Source organism: Gymnoscopelus braueri (assembly GCF_963280865.1).
Source record: "Gymnoscopelus braueri genome assembly, chromosome: 4".
Classification (NCBI taxonomy): Eukaryota; Metazoa; Chordata; class Actinopteri; order Myctophiformes; family Myctophidae; genus Gymnoscopelus; species Gymnoscopelus braueri.
Genome location: NC_137605.1, coordinates 29,896,449 through 29,915,722, shown reverse-complemented (window position 1 = coordinate 29,915,722; position 19,274 = coordinate 29,896,449). Strand labels below are relative to the sequence as shown.

The following is a 19,274-nucleotide window of genomic DNA, read 5'->3' as shown; positions in this document are numbered from 1 at the left end:
GGTATTTGCTAAGTACATTTACACTTCTACTGTCACCCTTGGTTTGTTATATCTGCACTAATTCTGTACATGTACAATTACAACTTGTACAAACACGTTTTTAATGGTAATTTCTATCCAATTCAGATGCCTGAAGAAGGTCCATGACCGAAATGTTGCCTTTATAACAAAAGCTTTCTTTATTGTGCAAGTGTAAACGGGGTGCGGGTTATTTTATAATTTCATGACCAGCGGACCGGTAGGAGACACAAAGGAGACTCTTTGTGTCTCCTACCGGAACCGCTGCCGGTCATCAAATTGTTGGCTTAGGAATGCGACAAAAACAAAAAAATATCCATGAATTCAAGTCTCCATGGCGTGACTAATCGATTGAAAGAAAGTCATTTTGGGGGTGAACTATCCCTTTAAGTAATCTGTAGCTTTATTTGGAGGCGGGTCAGTCAGAATAAACTTAAAGCTGCACGATGTAACTTTCCTCTTCTACCTCGGATTTGAACCCGGTTTCCTGCGCAAGTACTGACATTTTTACCATCGAGCTAATAGAGCCTACCGGCTTGCTCAGGGGATAAATTGAATCTTGACCTTCAGGTCAAAATTCGTGTCAGATCCTGACACGAGAGACATGACCTTTGACACGATCTAAATGTCTCAATAGAAGAGCAGGGAGACTAAATGCAACCACCCAAATTGTATTGTATAAGTTATATTGTATTCTCTACCATACAGATTGGACAAAATTACATTTTATTCATAAAAAAAAGTACATGTAGATTATTTTTGAACAATTCTTGGACAATCTGAATGCATTCTCCAAACTCCTGCAAGTGTTAACATCAACCTGGGGAAGAGGATGGACCAGAAGGGGTTATTTATTTTTTCCCAGTGATCAGACTGAACTGGGAATTAGGGATAGTACAGTTTGATTGATTGAATACTTTATTATCAAGTTTGACATGTAGTACATGTTAAGGATAACACAAAATGCCCCAGGGGCTTATTTCCATTGTGGTCCAGTGTACTCAATTCATCAGTAAGACATACAATACAATACAATACATATCGGTAAAAGCTCCAGTAGCAGCAAAAGGTATATTTACAGAAAAAGGAGTGGTGGGGGCCAAGGTGTTCCTATGTTCTACTAAGCCCAATTGTGTTTCGAGGTCAGCCATTCTTTTAGGTTAGTTTTGAGTTTGGGTAGGGAGTCGAGATCTTGAGTAGAGTACTGTACATAAATTGGTCATGCACAGTATGTCATGCCAAGATTAGGCTACAGTACAAGACGATTATTATGCCATTCCCAAAACAGTGGGTCTTGACTCTTGACTTAATGGTCAACCCAAAATTCAGGTTCAGTTAGCTTCACCATGGGTGTGAAGCTATTTGCAATCAACTGCTCTGAATAATGACATAGTGTAGCAGAGCTGTTTTATGGTTATGTTTGCAGTGTATGTTATGTGAACAGAACTGGTATTTGGGAACGATGAAAATCTGTCTAGTTAGCAACCAGGAGAAGCGACAGCTGGGTATTCCTGTTTCTATTCTTTTTAGTTGTCTAGCCTCTTTGTCATTTAGTTTTTGTATTCTTATTTGAACTTTCTTTAAATTATTCTTTGAATTAGATATTTTATTTTGCTCTGTCATCATGCATATGAGGTTGATCAGCAGGGAGAGGAGAGTTGGAGACAACTAGTGTAGGAGGATGCTTTCAACTGGAGTGGAGGGTTGCCATTAAATCGTTCTGTTAATGTTTTGAAATCTGTGTCATGCTAGAGTGATATATTTGATGTTTCATTTGTTCACTTTGGTGGCAGGGCTGCTGATTTGATTTTTAAGTCTCTGCATGTGCTTCTGCACACCATTGCACACTTGCAGAAGATCTTACTGCCATCTACTGGCTGTGACTTGTTACAACACATGTGTCACATCATTTTAGAATTATTTCAGCAGCTATGCTAGACAGAGGGCATAGGGAGAGACTGAGGATGAGAGCCGTTGGCTGTTGATTGGCTGGGATGTTTTTTGGTACATTCATTTCCTTTTTGAAGTCTGTGTTGAAGTTACAGGAGGCTGAAGAGAGGAAAAATATCTACACACCATCTTTGGCCTCTTACAGGAGGCTTCACAATGTGGTTTGTCTTGGTTTGGCAGGTGCAGGATGTTGGGAGTGTTATGTACTGATTGGGGCAACATTGCTATCATTGACATCCTTAGAAGGGGGGTCAATAAGTTGTTCACTTGGGTTTTTGATGCTTCTTTGGCACCTTTCCCTTCATGTGGACTGTTCCCCTATGAGAACTACTTTTCCTTTTATGGAGCTACCATGTGAATTGTTACCATGTAGATTGTTACCTGATTGTTAACCCCATGCACATACAGTACATACCTGCTGCTTATTATGCTGTGTATACATGTACATTATGTAGATATTATCTTTGATTTCGATTTTTCTCCTGGCTCTCCCTCTCTCTGCCTGGGACACCTCGACACATTGTCGGGGTTGGGAATGTGTTTGTTCAGTAACAGGGGTCTCTCTATCTCTCTATTAAACAGAACATAGCTACATTTTCAGGTTGGGACAACAATTTTATCCATTCAGGAGCGAGACTAACACATATTTGTAGTCTGCACGTAGGTAAATTGCATTATACAATGTAATATTATACAATGCAATATAACTAGCTGATTTTATGTATGAATTTATAATCAGGACATACAATACTATACAATACAAATCATCATTAATTGGGGAGGGGGGGGCTCAACTTGCTGATGGTACTCTCTGGTGGCAAGCTAGAAGACTTAGCTAGGTCCATGTTGCAATTGTTGAACAGTTGCTCTGGGTGGTTTTAAATAAGGATAGGGAGTCACAACGTCTGATGGCGGTAGGACATTCCACATTTTGGTGGCAGAACTAGTAGAATGCATTCATCCCCTGCATGTTTGTGCCAAATTTGGGGGTATACAAAATTACACTGGATGAGGGCTTCAGCTTCAGCTCTTAACAACAGCTTTAGTTGCCAGTTACTTTGCAGATTTAGAATATGAATTACAAAGTTACAAAACATACATTAAATGATAAATTATGATGTATTATTATAGGTTAAGCTACACAACAGAAAACAAATAAATCATGGCCACCTTTACAAGCTACAAAATTAATGTGATGAACACATTAACTCCAATAATATGATTGTGAAATGAGTGAATGAGAGTCAAGTACATTTTTAAAATATATTATAGATAATCTAAAAAATAATACATACATTATATATTTTTTTACTTCCACATTAGTATAGTTACAAAAAACAAGTACTTCTCTCTACACTGGTTCTTTACATACTCATATCTAGTGAATGGGACACATTTTCACTTCCATTAACAACTTGGCTCTCAGCGCACCTACAGTAACTGCGTTGAGAGGTCCACCCACAAGAATTTTTGTTCCAATTCTTAAAGGTTTAATGACATTCACTTTTACACCACATTCAAAGTCTTTGTCCTGGTCCTTCAAAAGTGTACAAAAAGTTTTAAGTGAAAATTCCATTCCAGTGATCCATGGCAGGTGTTTTTCTCTCACATTTCTAAAGCCTTTTCAACTGCAATGAAAAAAGAAATCTTTGCCTGCGGGTGTCGCTGGTGAGGGATTTTGCCTGTCAATCATCGCCTCTGCTCCGCCCCCCTCAAAGGAAAGGATAGGGGAGGAGAGGGGCGAGGAGGAGAGTGGGCGGGATTAATCGACTGTGACCTCACTGTTGAAGGGCCAAGCTCAGATTACTTTTCAGCCTAATTATTCAGAAAACCCCAGACCACAGAAAATCCACTGAATGTTCTAAGTTCAGGTTTTTTGGGTGTAATTGAGGTCATAAAACCCCAACTAAAACATTGAAAATAAAAAAAGTGAAAATGAATGTCATGATACCTTTAAAAAACCTTATGGGTTTACGTATGAAAGGCATGTGCATTTTGAATTTTGTGTGCTGTGTGGGCACAAAAGGTGGCATGCCCATATATTGACATATACTGATGAGGGGTCTCCATATATGGGCATAAAAGGACATAAGGACTGACAGATACAGAGATCTCCATATAGTCTATGGGCATATCGGATCGGCGGTGCAACGTAGATGTGACTCTAGATGTGAGGGCCGCGTAGCGCCCCGAACCTCTAGTATATGTATCTAGATAATGTATTGGTATTTACAAATTACCAATATTTGGCATATAAATAATGTATTGGTATTTACAAATTGCCAATATTTGGCATAAAGGCCACTGTAGCCTCAGAGCATATCATTTTTTGAGGGACATACTGTACTGTATATGGTGCATGGTCCCATCAGTTTGGCCTTCATGGCCTCCATGACATTCCTGCTCTTTGGCCTCCAGTTGTTTATTACTGCACACACCCCTGTAAGCAGGTGACCTGATGAAAATGATGAATAACAGGACATTCACAGCCAGTAAGACTCATCATGGACAGCCAAGCATCACCAGACATAGGGCCATTAGAGCATATTCTCAGTAAAAGATTCTTGAAATATATATTTGCTGCTCCATGCAAAGCTTATGCCCCGATTTCCTTAGCATAAACAAACAAATCTAATACAATATACCTGTAAATAAATTATATAGGTATTTTTATTTTCAATATATTTCTTTATATTTATTCATTTATGCATTTTTAAATGTATATTCATGATGTTTTGCATTTGTTCGTAAATCTTTATTTATTTAAGTATTATTTATTTATTTTTTAGACGAGCCCCCTCTGTAATTTTCGGCACCGTCGTACGGCTCTGGTACATCCTAACCCCGCCTCATAGATGGGTTTCCCGTTTGTAAACATTGAGGATGATGCGCGCGCAGTGGAGGGAAGAGCCTGTAGAGGGCGCTATTACCCGCAGCATCTCTGGCCACTGTACATTGATAAAATAAATGGTCTTCACCGGGTTTAATGAAAGTAGATTAAATGATGCAGTTTGTAATATCTTCTTTACTCAATAAAAATGATTTGTCGGAAGTTGGATCTGTCTGTATATAATAGCAGCATTATGCCTATTCTGCCTATAATAGCAGCATTATGCCTATCTAAATCCCGAAAATAACAATAGAGTGAATGGCACTTCCGGGTCGTTCTACCTCCCGCATGCGCAGAATGCACACTCTGCTCTGTGATGACGTCGCGCGGAAACCCATCTATAGCTCTGGGGGTCATCTCCTCTGAGCCAATCCCAGTCCACAACTGCGGGGACTACAGTTGGCCACGCCCCGTCTCAACCGCAGCCAGAGATGTAAAGGCTTTGTCCTCCCTCCTAGATGCGAGATATTGGTCGGCGGCCGGTCGTGGTGTGGAAGCATCCTAGGTGTCTGTCTTCGTTCTGTATCTGTTCTTCGTTGTTCAAACACTTTTTACAATCACAATGAGGGAAATCGTGCACATCCAGGCAGGCCAGTGCGGTAACCAAATTGGTGCCAAGGTAAGGAAGAGGTTACCCTCTCATTTAGGCAGGCTATGACATATATATAAATAAATGTTAACTTTTCTTCCAGCTGTTGATACGCCCACGACCGATGCATGACATTTGTTGCAGGAATATCAGTGTCAGAAAAGAGCATTATGATTAATTTGTCTTATTCTTCGATTCTGGGAATAAGGCAAAGCTGGTATATTTTCCTCAGACACATATATTAATTTAACACAGTAGATTAAGTAAATAAATATTAAATAAAGTGACAGCCAGTGACTTAGCTGTCACTGTGTATTGTGTAAGCTTTTTCTCTGCGGTAACCGGGTGGATGGATGGGTGGATTAGCGGGCCAGTTTCAGTGTTGCCAATGCCATACTTTAAGAGAGAAACAAAAGCAACAAGTCTATGAAAACAATGCGATGCGACGTGTTGTGAGCTTGTAGATTTGCTATTGTATTAATATATATATATATATATATATATATATATATATATATATATATATATATATATATATATATATATATATATATATATATATATATATATATATATATATATTGAAGAAAGTTTGAAAACATGTGGAATATTTGAAACATTTTAACAACACAAATCTTGTGAATGGATTTCAAGATTTGGACAAGATTTGTGTTTTATGCCAGGCTGGCATAAAACATTTCAGTTGGGGAGTTATAGGGACAGTTATAGGGACAAATAATTTGGGGGTCCATGTTTGAGAACCACTGGTTTAAATAATGATTCAAATGTATTTGGGAAACAAGCCCAAATAACAAGTACACTTGTACACTTTAGAAACAAGACAAAAAAACGCAACCCGCAACTACCAATATTTACAAGCAATTTACAAGCTGGGTATTCCTGTTTCTATTCTTTTTACTTGTCTAGCCTCTTTGTCATTTAGTTTTTGTATTCTTATTTGAACTTTCTTTAAATTATTCTTTGAATTAGATATTTTATTTTGCTCTGTCATCATGCATATGAGGTTGATCAGCAGGGAGAGGAGAGTTGGAGACAACTAGTGTAGGAGGATGCTTTCAACTGGAGTGGAGGGTTGCCATTAAATCGTTCTGTTAATGTTTTGAACTCTGTGTCATGCTAGAGTGATATATTCACAAATCTTGTGAATGGATTTCAAGATTTGGACAAGATTTGTGTTTTATGCCAGGCTGGCATAAAACATTTCAGTTGGGGAGTTATAGGGACAGTTATAGGGACAAATAATTTGGGGGTCCATGTTTGAGAACCACTGGTTTAAATAATGATTCAAATGTATTTGGGAAACAAGCCCAAATAACAAGTACACTTGTACACTTTAGAAACAAGCCAAAAAAACGCAACCCGCAACTACCAATATTTACAAGCAAGTTAACTTTACAGCAAAACAAGCCCAACGTCGCTTATAAGTGGACATGGCAACAGTGGTAATAACAGTAACGTTCTCTAGTCTCCACGGGTTTTGTTCACCCTACGGACCTGGTGCGTGTCTGCATTTCGACAGTAGGGATTCATTCAGCTGACCTCAAGACAAAAAGTCTGGAGAAACCAGCCTATTGTTCACTTGTCAAGGTCCGTCAGACTGTCAGTGTATGTAGCGCTGCCCTGGTCCCTTTGTCGGTCTGCCACAAGCTCCTATTATTGCTGTTTAGGACAATGGGCCGTGCCTGTGAGTTAGAATATGCGTTCCAAGTCATTTCACCTCAAAATATTGGTGGATCAAAATCCTATATCGATCACGATAATTATTAATGTAGACTGCAGATGATCATGTGCAGTAAAGCGCTATAGTGAGGGGGGCGGGACAGGGGAAGGGTGGGACAGCCTAATTAACAAAGACACTATTTTCCCTTTTTAAAAGGTGCCATTTTGCAATGGATATCATCAATGTTTCTCATAAAGTAGAGTAAACTTATTTATAACAATCGTTTTTAATAGATGTTGTCTTTGTCATCTTCCAGTCTACTGGTAAGATAGTTTGTCTTTCAGTCTACCAGAAGCCTCAGTGAACAATATAATTATACACATAGTCTGTCATTATGGATCATTATTTTTTCCCCTTCTTTTATATATATATTTAGGCCTAGCTGATGAGCACTATCAATGGCCAACATAGAACATACTGTATGGATGAGCCAAGTAGCCAAGCATCTTTAGTCATTAGGTAACCACACTTTTGCAAGGCCCTGTATTACAGGATGCATCATTATCCCACTCTGGGACAATCTCTGCTGGGGCAATCTCTGCTGACAGAGATTGTCCAGGAAAGCGGGGTCTGACTTTATAATCATGTTTTCTTTCCTCTCCTCACTAAACCAAATTAGGGATGGGGTGGGGGAGGAACAGGGGAAACAGCTGATGCCCAGTGTGGGCGAAATCACTGGTCTCTGCTGGGCTGACTTAATTTTCCATTACTGAAGAGAAAGAAACGCCCCAATAGCAGAACAAAGACCATGTGATAAAGATTTCATGTACTACCACACTTTTTTTTTTGTAATTTCAAGGTGTCTGCATTGAAAATGAGAACTGTTGTCTATCACCGTATATCAAGGCCCAAGAAACTGTCATGCACAGAAAACCGACTCAGATGGCCAGTGGATATGATTGACTGGCTTGCTGGAGTGCTAGTGTAGTAAATTAGGGTCAGGGTGTGGCATTGCTTCCTGCTTATTGTCCCCATTATTTCACTATGATTACTGCCCCGATCTACACTTTAGCTGTCCATAGTTTGCCTATGACTCTGTTATTGTTTGTCAATTGCCATCTCTCTCACCTCCTCCCAGCGCACTTTGTGTAGTTATTGCCATCAGATTAAGGTCTCTATTTTCTCCTTATATGGTTTCAATAAAGTGCAGTGATATTATGTTGTCTACAGCTGACTCCACTCTCTTAAATATAGAGCTGAAATACAGCCTGCTTATCCAGATTACTCTAAATCCCTTCCTTAATGCTGCTGTCCACAGAAAATCACAGTGCATACATATAGATGCATGCATGCCTGCAAATGGTTGCCTACACGTCAGCAGTCACACCAGCCCATATGAGAAAAACACATGAAGATCCAAGTGTGGTCTTTTAAAGAGCGAACACGATGTGAATACAGATCTTGAGACAATCGGCTTCTTCAGTGTGGTGTCAGTGTGACCGCCTGCAAATAGAGTTCATTTTAAGTTTTGCCCCGGGAGTGATCTATAGATCCTTTGTGCTTTCTCACTTGCTTTTTGAGTCTGAAAGAACCATTCACCCCTGTCAACACAGCCTATGAATATGGAAATATACAGCTGTATCGGTTTCAATGGTTAGATGATGTTAGCAGTTATTTTTCTCAGAACCCCCTAACCCTAACCTCAATAAAAACAAAGTCACTGCTGTTTTCCTCATCTAGTCCTCCTTCCAGTAAACCGCATGGCTAATGGAAAGATACTTTCAGTGTTAGTAACTGTCATGTGATACCTTCCATGTTGTGTCTGTAGTTCTGGGAGGTAATCAGCGATGAGCATGGCATTGACCCTACTGGAACTTACCATGGCGACAGTGACCTGCAGCTGGACAGGATCAGTGTTTACTACAATGAAGCTACAGGTAGGTAACCACAACCTCTGACACTTGGTACTTTATATAAAAGAAAGTCAAGGCCATATTAAGCCTGAGTTATACTTGGTTGTACGCCGTGTCATGCACAGAAAATAGCCGATCTACAAGCACTGCAACGCGTTGTGAACTTGTAGATCGGCTATTTTCGGTGCACGACACAGGCGTGCAAGTTTGTATAAATCCCTCATTACTGTCTACTCCCGTCAGAGATGTTTGCTTAGTCTTGTCTGCTGATGGCTACTTTCTCCCATTCTCTTTCTCATGGAGGAGGTAAATATGTACCCAGGGCAATCCTGGTGGATCTGGAGCCAGGTACCATGGACTCTGTGAGGTCTGGGCCGTTTGGGCAGATCTTCAGACCTGACAACTTTGTATTTGGTGAGTGGAATGAAAACTTAAGGATACAGGACTAATAATATGTTCCTAAGAAAAATACCCCAAAGTGCATGTAAAACATTTATTAGCGTCTACACTACAAATAAAATAAAAATAATACACTATAGAGCTACACAGCGACCGCCCACGTTTTGATCATGTGCTAATGCCAGAAGAGAATTTCTCATTCATTTACTCCATAGACATTTCAGAAAATCCTTATATTAAGAGTTTTATGTCTGGAAGTCAGCCAGTGAATGTGATGAATCATAACCATAAAACATTTGATTAGGGACAAATTGGGAAAACGCAAAAAAGGCGAAGGCACACGACTGTGTACTGTAATAAATCAGTGCTATTTGTGTGTGGGTTTTATAAATATTGAACCAATGGAAATTATTAAAAAGCGCTTCTGACTAAACCTCCTAACTCCATTGGATCCTCAAACTGTCGGTCAAACCACCTAACTCCAACTTGTGGAGATAGTTGTTTTTGCCACCATTGATTAGAATGACAACTCCACTTGAGCTGTATTTAGGCCTTTTTTTTATAGCTTTATTGATATTACACAGTAGAGAGAGACAAGAAACCGGGAGAGAGAAACAGGGAGTGACACACAGCAAAGGTCATCAGGCTCGGAAATCGAACTTGGGCTGCATTAGAGCATAGACTAGAGCCTATATAAGGTATGCGCCTTAACCACTAGGCCAGTGGCGCCCCAACTGTATACATATTTTAAGAATGGAGGAACTACTCTTCCCATAAATGATAAACCACTGTGCATACCTTTCCAATGCTTCCAACCAAAGGATAATTTAGCTTGCTTCTTTTTAACTTTAACCGTTGTCGTTACTATCAAATAAAATACAATTCTATTTATATAGCACATTTTACAACAACCAAAAGCTGTTACAGTGTTTACATTGTGCGGTGTTGTAAAATATTATAGTTGACTTTTCACTCACGTGACATTCACGGGGAGGTAACATTTCCATGGTAACATGAGCTCCACCAATCAGAGACGTTGTCGTCGGCAAATTATTCATGATTTTCTTAAAGCTAGATTGATTGCATACAGATGTGTGGCTTCTACAGGAGTGTATAGCATTGTTTTACAACCATGTTGCTCGTGGTAAGACTACATAGGATTGTTATGACAGCTCATAATACAATTCTCTATGCAGAAAATTAATGGGACTTTTACTTCTGACACCGCAACAAAAACAAATGTCTGAAGCACTGGCACACACTGTATGCAGCACTTTTTGACTTACTACTTATATATAAACTGTTATGTGCATACATTACTCAAACCGCATAAACACATTACAGTGAGTACAAAAGAATGATAATTACTAACAAACATGATGGGTCTCAGCTTTCCCTGGGGCCCTGGCGAGAGCCCATATTTACTATATTTCACATGAATAAAGGCAATTTCGCTACTGCCACCAATGTTTGCACTCCAATAATGTGGCTTTTTAAATTTACAATAAAAATCTTACATTTAAAAAAGTGATGGGTGGTTTTGGAAGTTTTTTTTAATGACTTGTTTCACTCCTGCTCCTTCAGGCCAGAGTGGTGCTGGAAACAACTGGGCCAAGGGCCACTACACAGAAGGAGCAGAGCTGGTGGACTCTGTCCTGGACGTGGTCCGCAAAGAGTCTGAGAGCTGCGATTGCCTCCAGGGCTTCCAGCTAACCCACTCTCTGGGCGGTGGTACTGGCTCAGGCATGGGAACCCTGCTCATCAGCAAGATCCGCGAGGAGTACCCAGACCGTATCATGAACACCTTCAGTGTGGTGCCCTCCCCCAAGGTCAGCTACAGCTACGCATGTGATTAAATGTGATGGTTGCATGATGCTAGTTTTTATTTTTGGATGCTTTTTTTTCTGTCATGGCTTGAATTTCTGTTCTAAGGAACTGAGAATGAATTCCTTTCTCTGTTCATTTCTGTCTCCAGGTATCAGACACAGTGGTGGAGCCTTACAATGCTACGTTGTCGGTCCACCAGTTGGTAGAGAACACAGATGAGACCTACTGCATTGACAATGAAGCCCTCTATGACATATGTTTCCGCACACTCAAACTGACCACACCTACCTATGGAGACCTCAACCACCTGGTTTCGGCCACCATGAGCGGGGTGACCACATGCCTACGGTTCCCCGGCCAGCTCAACGCCGACCTCCGCAAACTTGCCGTCAACATGGTCCCTTTCCCCCGTCTGCACTTCTTCATGCCGGGCTTTGCTCCTTTGACCAGCAGGGGGAGCCAGCAGTACCGCGCCCTCACAGTGCGCTCACCCAGCAGGTGTTTGATGCTAAGAACATGATGGCTGCCTGCGACCCACGTCATGGCCGCTATCTGACCGTGGCCGCCGTGTTCCGTGGACGCATGTCCATGAAGGAGGTGGACGAGCAGATGCTTAATGTCCAGAATAAGAACAGCAGCTACTTTGTAGAATGGATCCCCAACAATGTCAAGACCGCCGTCTGTGACATTCCACCCCGCGGCCTCAAGATGGCCGTCACCTTCATTGGCAACAGCACGGCCATCCAGGAGCTGTTCAAGCGCATATCCGAGCAATTCACAGCCATGTTCCGTCGTAAGGCCTTCTTGCATTGGTATACTGGCGAGGGCATGGATGAGATGGAATTCACAGAGGCAGAGAGCAACATGAATGACCTGGTGTCAGAATACCAGCAGTACCAGGACGCCACCGCTGAGGAGGAGGGAGAATTTGAGGAGGAAGCTGAGGATGACGCTTGAAGAATGCGCTGTGAAGATGAAGAGATCAAAGTCCAAATGAAGCAGAATCAAAAATGGAAAAAAGTGACCAGAGCAGTGTTAGAATTGAGAAAAGTCTAGGGAACATTAGGAATTATTTTGAATTGACTGAAAATAAATTGGCGATTGACAATTTCTTGTCTTTGTCCTGCATTATGTTGACTAATGATAATGGATCCTCAGATCTTGTCTGTAATATCTCTTGAGTCATGTAAGGTTGCACTCTTTCTGAGACCAGTATATTAATGCAGTTCTCTGTTGTGGTGCACGGGTGAGACGATACGAAGCTATACACTGAACTCACTTTCCACTTTCTTAACCCATTCAATCCAGGAAAGCATCGCTGTCATTTTAGATTACTTTGGCTATTAAAAAATAGCAGATATACAAGCTCATAGCGCAGCACAGAGTGCCACGCTATGAGCTTGTAGATCTGCTATTTTTGAAGAATCATGAAAATGTGTGCAAATCTTTGAATATACATTTGTAAAATATTTCCAGGGACTTCTGGAAGCAAAGATTTGAGTTACAAATGTTCCCTTTAAAAATATATATATATTCAAAGATTTGCGCACGATTTTTCAAAAATAGATTATCTACAAGCTCATAGCACAGCCCTCAGTGCCACGCTATGAGCTTGTAGATCTGCTATTTTTGAATAGCCTACTTATAAAATAATGGTTATAGCTCAAATCTAAAAATGACACAGATGCGTTCTCGGATTGAATGGGTTAATACTAATCAGTTCAGTTACTAGATAATGGGTCGTTTTGATACTACAAATTAATTTTACTACAGACAGGTCTGTTGTATAATTACTACTCACTGCAGTGCACATAGTAGGCTTTTACTCTATGATCACCAGGTATTTCTATCTTGATGGAAGCTGTTTTTTTTAATAAGAGTGCTTATCAAGCAATGAGTTGCATAGACCATTACCATAACTTCACGTTATTAATATCTTGCACCCAGTAAAACAGAAGAGATTCTGGAACTGCAGTCACTGAGACAATGTTGGTGTCTGTTTACTTCACTTGCCACTTATTCCAAAACCACAGTTAGTAGTGTTTTAAAGATGATATTGATAGTCTGTTATCAGTAGAATTAAATTAAGTACCTGCAACTGGCTGCTAAATATTAAAATGTTCTGTGCAATTAAGACCTGTGTGGATAAGAGCATCTGCTAAATTCCCTATTAAATAACTGAAATTCAGACTTAAAGTAGAACTGTTAGAACTTCAGTTTAATTTGGCCCATCTGTGAGTGACCATCAAATGTAGTCACATTTTGTACACACATGCGTTGTGGTACATAATACAACAAATCACTCAAAAATAAATACTTCAGTAAGTGGCAAATTTGAATGCAAACAGGCTGAACCCAAAAACAAAAGGTGGCTTACCAGTATTTTGACTCATATCACACATTACCTACAGTATGTGATTCAAGGTCTAACCCACCAGTGATAGAAGAATCACAACCACTTGAATCAACGTTTAATTATAGCTGCTGTGCAGCAGTATGTTGGGTCTGCCATTTTGGGGAGGAGATATGAAAAATAGGAAGAAGAGGAAGAAATGAGGGTCAATTAGCTTAAGATTATTAACCACTTAAACACTATACTTCATTGACAATTAAGAAACCATAGATGACTTCACACTATGACATAGGCAATCACCAGGGTTGCGTGTAAAGGCAGATTTCACACTAGTGTCAAAATTCTAAATACTTTTTAATTTTAAGGACTGACCCCATAACTGGAACCAGGTCGACCTATAAGGGTCTATTTGGTTCCATTTGTATGCTCTCAGAGCTACAGACCTGTAAGAGTCCATAAAGGAACCCTGAGGGTCCCTGGACCCCACTTTGAGAACCATTGATCTAAACAACAGATATGTCAAATTATTATTTATTAAACAGAAAGTGATTGCTCCATAATTGACAAACTGAAGGCCATGTCTGTGTCCACAGAAAGCTTTTTGTTTGTTGCCTCCAGCACCTTTCTACCATGCAATTCTATGGTAACGGAGTGCTCCTCTTCTCAGCACCGTGCAGTTTCAGTGCTCTCGGCCAGCATTTTTTGGTGGAGCGCCCTGGGCACTTCAAGTAGAAAACAGTTCAAATATTGGAGGGTAGAGCCGCTCATCAATGTCACTTTGTTTCTCCTGGCTGTGTGTGGAGTATTTCCCCTTCAGCATCAGGAGGGAGGAGCTACAGAAGGTCGGTGCTACGTGCTCTGACTGATAGGGGGGGCCGTAGGGTTAGAAGCCATCTGGTAATCAGAGTGTCACTGGTTTGCTTCTCGGCCCGGGCTAAAGTGTCCCTGAGCAAGACATTTAACCCCTAACTGCTACCCCCCTCCAAAACCTCATAACCATCTGAGCAGCCGTCAGCTTGGTGAAGCTGGAAACTGAACTTCCCCCACGTGGATTAATATAATTAAAAATTGATTGCAATAGTTTACACAAGGATTAAAAAAATATACAATGCTGACATTTACCACACTACATTTACCATGACATCAAAATGTTGTCATTTCTTTTCATGAACAGGAGATTCATTTAGCAAGAATTTGCTGTAGTTGTTTACAGTAAAACATTTGAATGCACTATGAATTCAAGTTTTGATAATTAAAAAATCTGTCTGGATCATTTGTGGACAGTAAAGACACACTGTAGCAAATTTGGCGTCACTGTCAATCGATAAAAATAAAAAAAAATGTGAGGGGGAAATAGGTTTACACTGAAAAACAGTGATGATATAATACCTGCCAGGTTGAAGCATGTGAACATGCGTCAGCATCAGGACTACTAGCCCACACTACCAGTTGAGGACGTTTTTCATAGGACAGGACCTATGTGCAACGTTTTGTTTATTTTCATGCATGGGACTTAATTAATGTCTCTTATTAGCTACACACTATTCCTCCAAGCCCACTGTTGTTCTGCCCTGAAGTCCCTTCAGTTGTTTCTGTATTCTGTAAGAGGTGGTTGAGCTGGGTGGGATCTGCCTGAAGACGAGCCATTTTCCTTGCATAATACCTTTTGGATGCTGCTCTCCAGGCCTCCCTCTGCATAGTCTGAGTGTCTTTGGGCAATTCGGATATCAATGTCCTCCTCCGTTTATCCATGAAAGGGACTGGCAGCGAGCATGGAGTGCACTGAGGAATAAAGCCAGAAGTGCACTGAGGAATAAAGCCAGATGGAGATGCGTGTGTCGTGGGTGTGTGTTGTCGGGCCACTTTTCGGGCATAATAGCGTCTGGAAGCAGCTCTCCAGGCGGCTCTCTTCTGCCTCTGGGTCTCATCTGGCAGTTCAGACATCGGCACACTCCTCTTACAGTTCCTGGGAAAAGACAGTAAGTCAGTATGTATACAACACATACATGTACGCACTACGCAGATCCTAAATGGTAGCAAATTCTGGCTTTGATATTGTTATACAACCATGGTGGCTGTGTCTAGACCAGTGTTTATCAACCCTGGCAAACGTCCCAATTTTGGGCCGGGGCTAATGCTGAGGTGTGCCGCACCGTTTGAAGAAGGTTTGAAAAAATATCATTTTGAAAAAAAAAAAAGAAAAAGAAAAAAAAATAACAATAATAATAATCAGGCATGCAAACAGCCCCGGGTTGAAAAGGGTGACAACATGCTGTTTTTTTTCGGGTCCGGTGTCACACTATTGCCCTATTTGGATTCAAAACGGCTAGTGGAAGCTGAAAAGCTACAAGTTTGCATGTCTGAATAATGCAAAAACAGAAATATTTGTTTGCATTTGCTTTTTTTCTCCCCCATATATTTTCATAATAAAAAAGTGCGTATCGTATCGAATCGTGAAATTAGTGTATCGGCACACCCCTAGTGTGTGTGTGTATATATATATACATATAATTATATATATATATATATACCGTATATCTAGGTGTGCCCTGGGATCTTTTGGCTATGCCAGGTGTGCCTTGGTAAACACTGGTCTAGACACCCGCCCCCAAAGAGCTTATTTTGCTTTACATTAGTCTACCACTGTTGCAAGCCATCAATCAATAACATTATATTGTCACAATTCAAGTCAAACATGTGAAGATGAAAGGCCAGCTTACCGAAGTCGTTCCCTCTCCTTGTAGACACGATGTTTTTCAGGGTTTGCATATAGTTTCTCCCTGAACTTCTTTATCCTCTCTCTGTTTTCCAGTCTTCCTAGAGGGGGAAAAATGGAATGGCTCACAGTACAGCATGCACTCAATCCATTGCCAAGTTTCTTTTTTAACCATGCCACTTTAACCACGCCCATGTGTTCCACCTGCCTTCCGTAGTGCCATCTATATGCATTGCCACTTTTTTGGGCGGTGAAACCGCCCCTATAAGTGAGATTTGGAAAAATGTACAAATATCCTGCGCTGTGAAACCGCCCCTAAAAGTGAGGTTTGGAAATTTGTACAATTATCCTGCGCTGTGATTGGCCAATCACAATCTATTCAGGACTGTGATTGGCCAGTGTCACATGACACATAGCCCTATATAAGCAACCATAACTTTAAAAAAAACATAATTTTTTTTTTTTTTAAAGTTATGGTTTTGTCCATCATAAAGAGTGTTTCAATAAATGTATTTATCTTTTGTACATGATTGATCGACTCCATTCAGTATTGTGATTAGCTAGCAAGACACCGCCCACTTCACACAGGGTGTGATTTTTTTTTGTATACTGGACTTTGTATATTTGATTTGACTGTTCCTTCCTGTCATTTGACCTGTTCTGTGTTGTGTTCCTTTCTCTCATTCTCTCTTCCCTATTTTAACTCTTCCTGTAACTGCAATGGAAAGAGCTTGATGAAGCACAATTCCACCATTTTGTATCCCATCCATTAAACTTTTTTAAACCTGTTATATCGTGTGACAGGAACACAACAATGGTCATGAACACAACAATGGTGCCCTGAGCAACAGAGGGGATTTATAGTTAGACACAGAGCTGGGAAATCTGAGTTAGCCACTTAAACCCTCTAGACTTTTGGCCGAGTTGGCTCTGTACTTGGATCGCTTTTAGTCTACACTAAATCTCTTTGCCAAAAATAGCCGATCTACAAGCTCACAAGCTACAAGCGTTGCAAGATTGTACATCTGGGATTCAAGTGGTAATTTTTTTTTCAGGAAATACTCAAAACTCTATATTCAATCTCATCTCTAAAACCCTAATTGCCCTGAGAAAAAGAAATGAAGATAGCTTACTTTTTATGCTGGGAATCTTGTCATTCTGATGCAAATCACCTACAGTTTCCTGGTGATCGTCAGTATTGTGCTCACTCATCTCCCATTTGATTAAGACAGTGTCAATATCACAAGGTTCTTCCTTTACTATTAGGCTGCTTGTTGATATGGACAGGTCACTTGGTCCCTCTGGTACAACTGGAGCCTCCACAGAGTTTGAGACACGGATTTGTTCAATGCTCAGGCTGTTGATAGATGAAGAGAAAGCCAGCTCGTGGCTTTGGGAAGAGATCTGCGAAGGGGTTCTTGCAAAAAGGCCTGTTGTGAATGGACAGGAATGGAAGGTAATTAAACCAGATACGTTTTGACCAGTGAATCATATTGTTGCATGTGTTCTCAATTCTCATATGATCTACTATCAGTGGCGTAAAGTAACTAAGTACATTTATTCAAGTACTGTACTTAAGTAAAATTGTATTTGTTGTACTTTACTTGAGTATTTCCAATTTCCAATATTGTACTTTTACTGCACTACAATTATTTTAAAACTTTAGTTACTTGTTACTTTGTAGATTTTGATTATAATTACAAAACATACATTAATAACCACTTCAGCTCTATATACATTTCGGCCATTAGAAAATAGCCGATCTACAAGCTAGATCTGCTATTTTCAAAAGATTGTTATACATTTGAAAACTTAAACTGAAATGGGACATTCTGCATAACGAGTATTTTGTACTTTTGATACTTTAAGTACATTTTGATGCCAATACTTTTATACTTTTAATCAAGTACATTTTGAATTCCGAGTATTTCTACATTGCAGTATTTATACTTTTACTTAAGACTTAAGTAAAACAAAACAAAAGTGAATACTTTTCCCACCACTGGATCTACTGTTACAGTCAAATCTTACATGAGATGTTCATCTCGGACTCTTGCCCTCTTGTCATCTCGGTGTCAAAGTCGATGTCTCCCATCATCTCCTCCTGAGTGTCAGAGTGCTCTCCACCGACATGATGACCCACTTCATCTCCAAACAGTCCACAGCTGCATCCGTCCTGTCGCAGTAACTGCAACTCATGTTCGACATCCTTCGACCTGCACTCCAGCCGTTGGATCTCTTTGTCCCTGTCGGCCACCATCCTCTGGTATTCGTGCGTCCTGGCGGAGTTAACGCTGTACAACACGTTTATGATGGAATCTATGGCTATTCTGATGGCATTCTCCATCACAAGAACTTCGTCCTCACGTAGATCTGGATGCATGGTTCTGTTCCGAATGATGTTCATAATGAAAACAACAAATGTGTCGTTACCAAGCTAGGGTAGCTACTAGGCACCACTTAGATAATAGTGCACTACACGGAGCTAATTTGAGTAACTCACACTGGATTAGTTAAAAAAAACTAAAACGCCGAATACCTGGCTTTCGTACTATATCACATACAGGATTGACAACAAGAAACCCGGGCCAGATTCTCATTCTTCATAACAACAAAGATGGTCAGTAGGATGCCGCTTCCGGTCTTTCTTCCTCTTTCTCATCATGATTCATAACATTTATGTTGGTGCTGTCTCTAAAACAGGAAGCCACAGCGCTCTCTGGTGGTTGAATTTGTTTCCTGCAAGACCGTTGGAGCAGTATTTGGTTTATTAATGTATTATTATTATGTCAAACAAATTCCCTCTAGTTAGGGAATGGTAAGCAACGTTAGAAGACGAGACAGTTCTGAACTCGCCCGTACAGAAAGTCGTCCATGTGCAGCTGTTTTCTGGCTGAACTTTCAAATGGATATGAATAGAGGACAATATCTGACTCCA

The 19,274-nt window shown here is 40.3% G+C and overlaps 1 protein-coding gene and 1 pseudogene across 2 annotated transcripts; one reads left to right on the top strand and one right to left on the bottom strand.

Annotated features, from left to right (window-relative positions):
* The first annotated feature begins 5,343 nt into the window (after positions 1-5,343).
* Positions 5,344-12,361, top strand: LOC308084316 (tubulin beta chain-like; annotated as a pseudogene). The gene is made up of 5 exons (XR_013935072.1): positions 5,344-5,477; positions 8,957-9,065; positions 9,345-9,455; positions 11,025-11,269; positions 11,416-12,361. The product of XR_013935072.1 is annotated as a tubulin beta chain-like (transcript).
* Positions 12,362-13,464: 1,103 nt separating this feature from the next.
* LOC308084319 (uncharacterized protein) lies at positions 13,465-18,964 on the bottom strand. Its single transcript, XM_080426906.1, has 4 exons — positions 18,368-18,964; positions 17,470-17,766; positions 16,341-16,437; positions 13,465-15,586 (listed from the first exon to the last, which is right to left on the bottom strand). Exons 1-4 carry the CDS (start codon positions 18,741-18,743, stop codon positions 15,151-15,153), a joined length of 1,206 nt encoding a protein of 401 aa, XP_080283032.1. The 5' UTR covers positions 18,744-18,964; the 3' UTR covers positions 13,465-15,150.
* Positions 18,965-19,274: the final 310 nt, after the last annotated feature.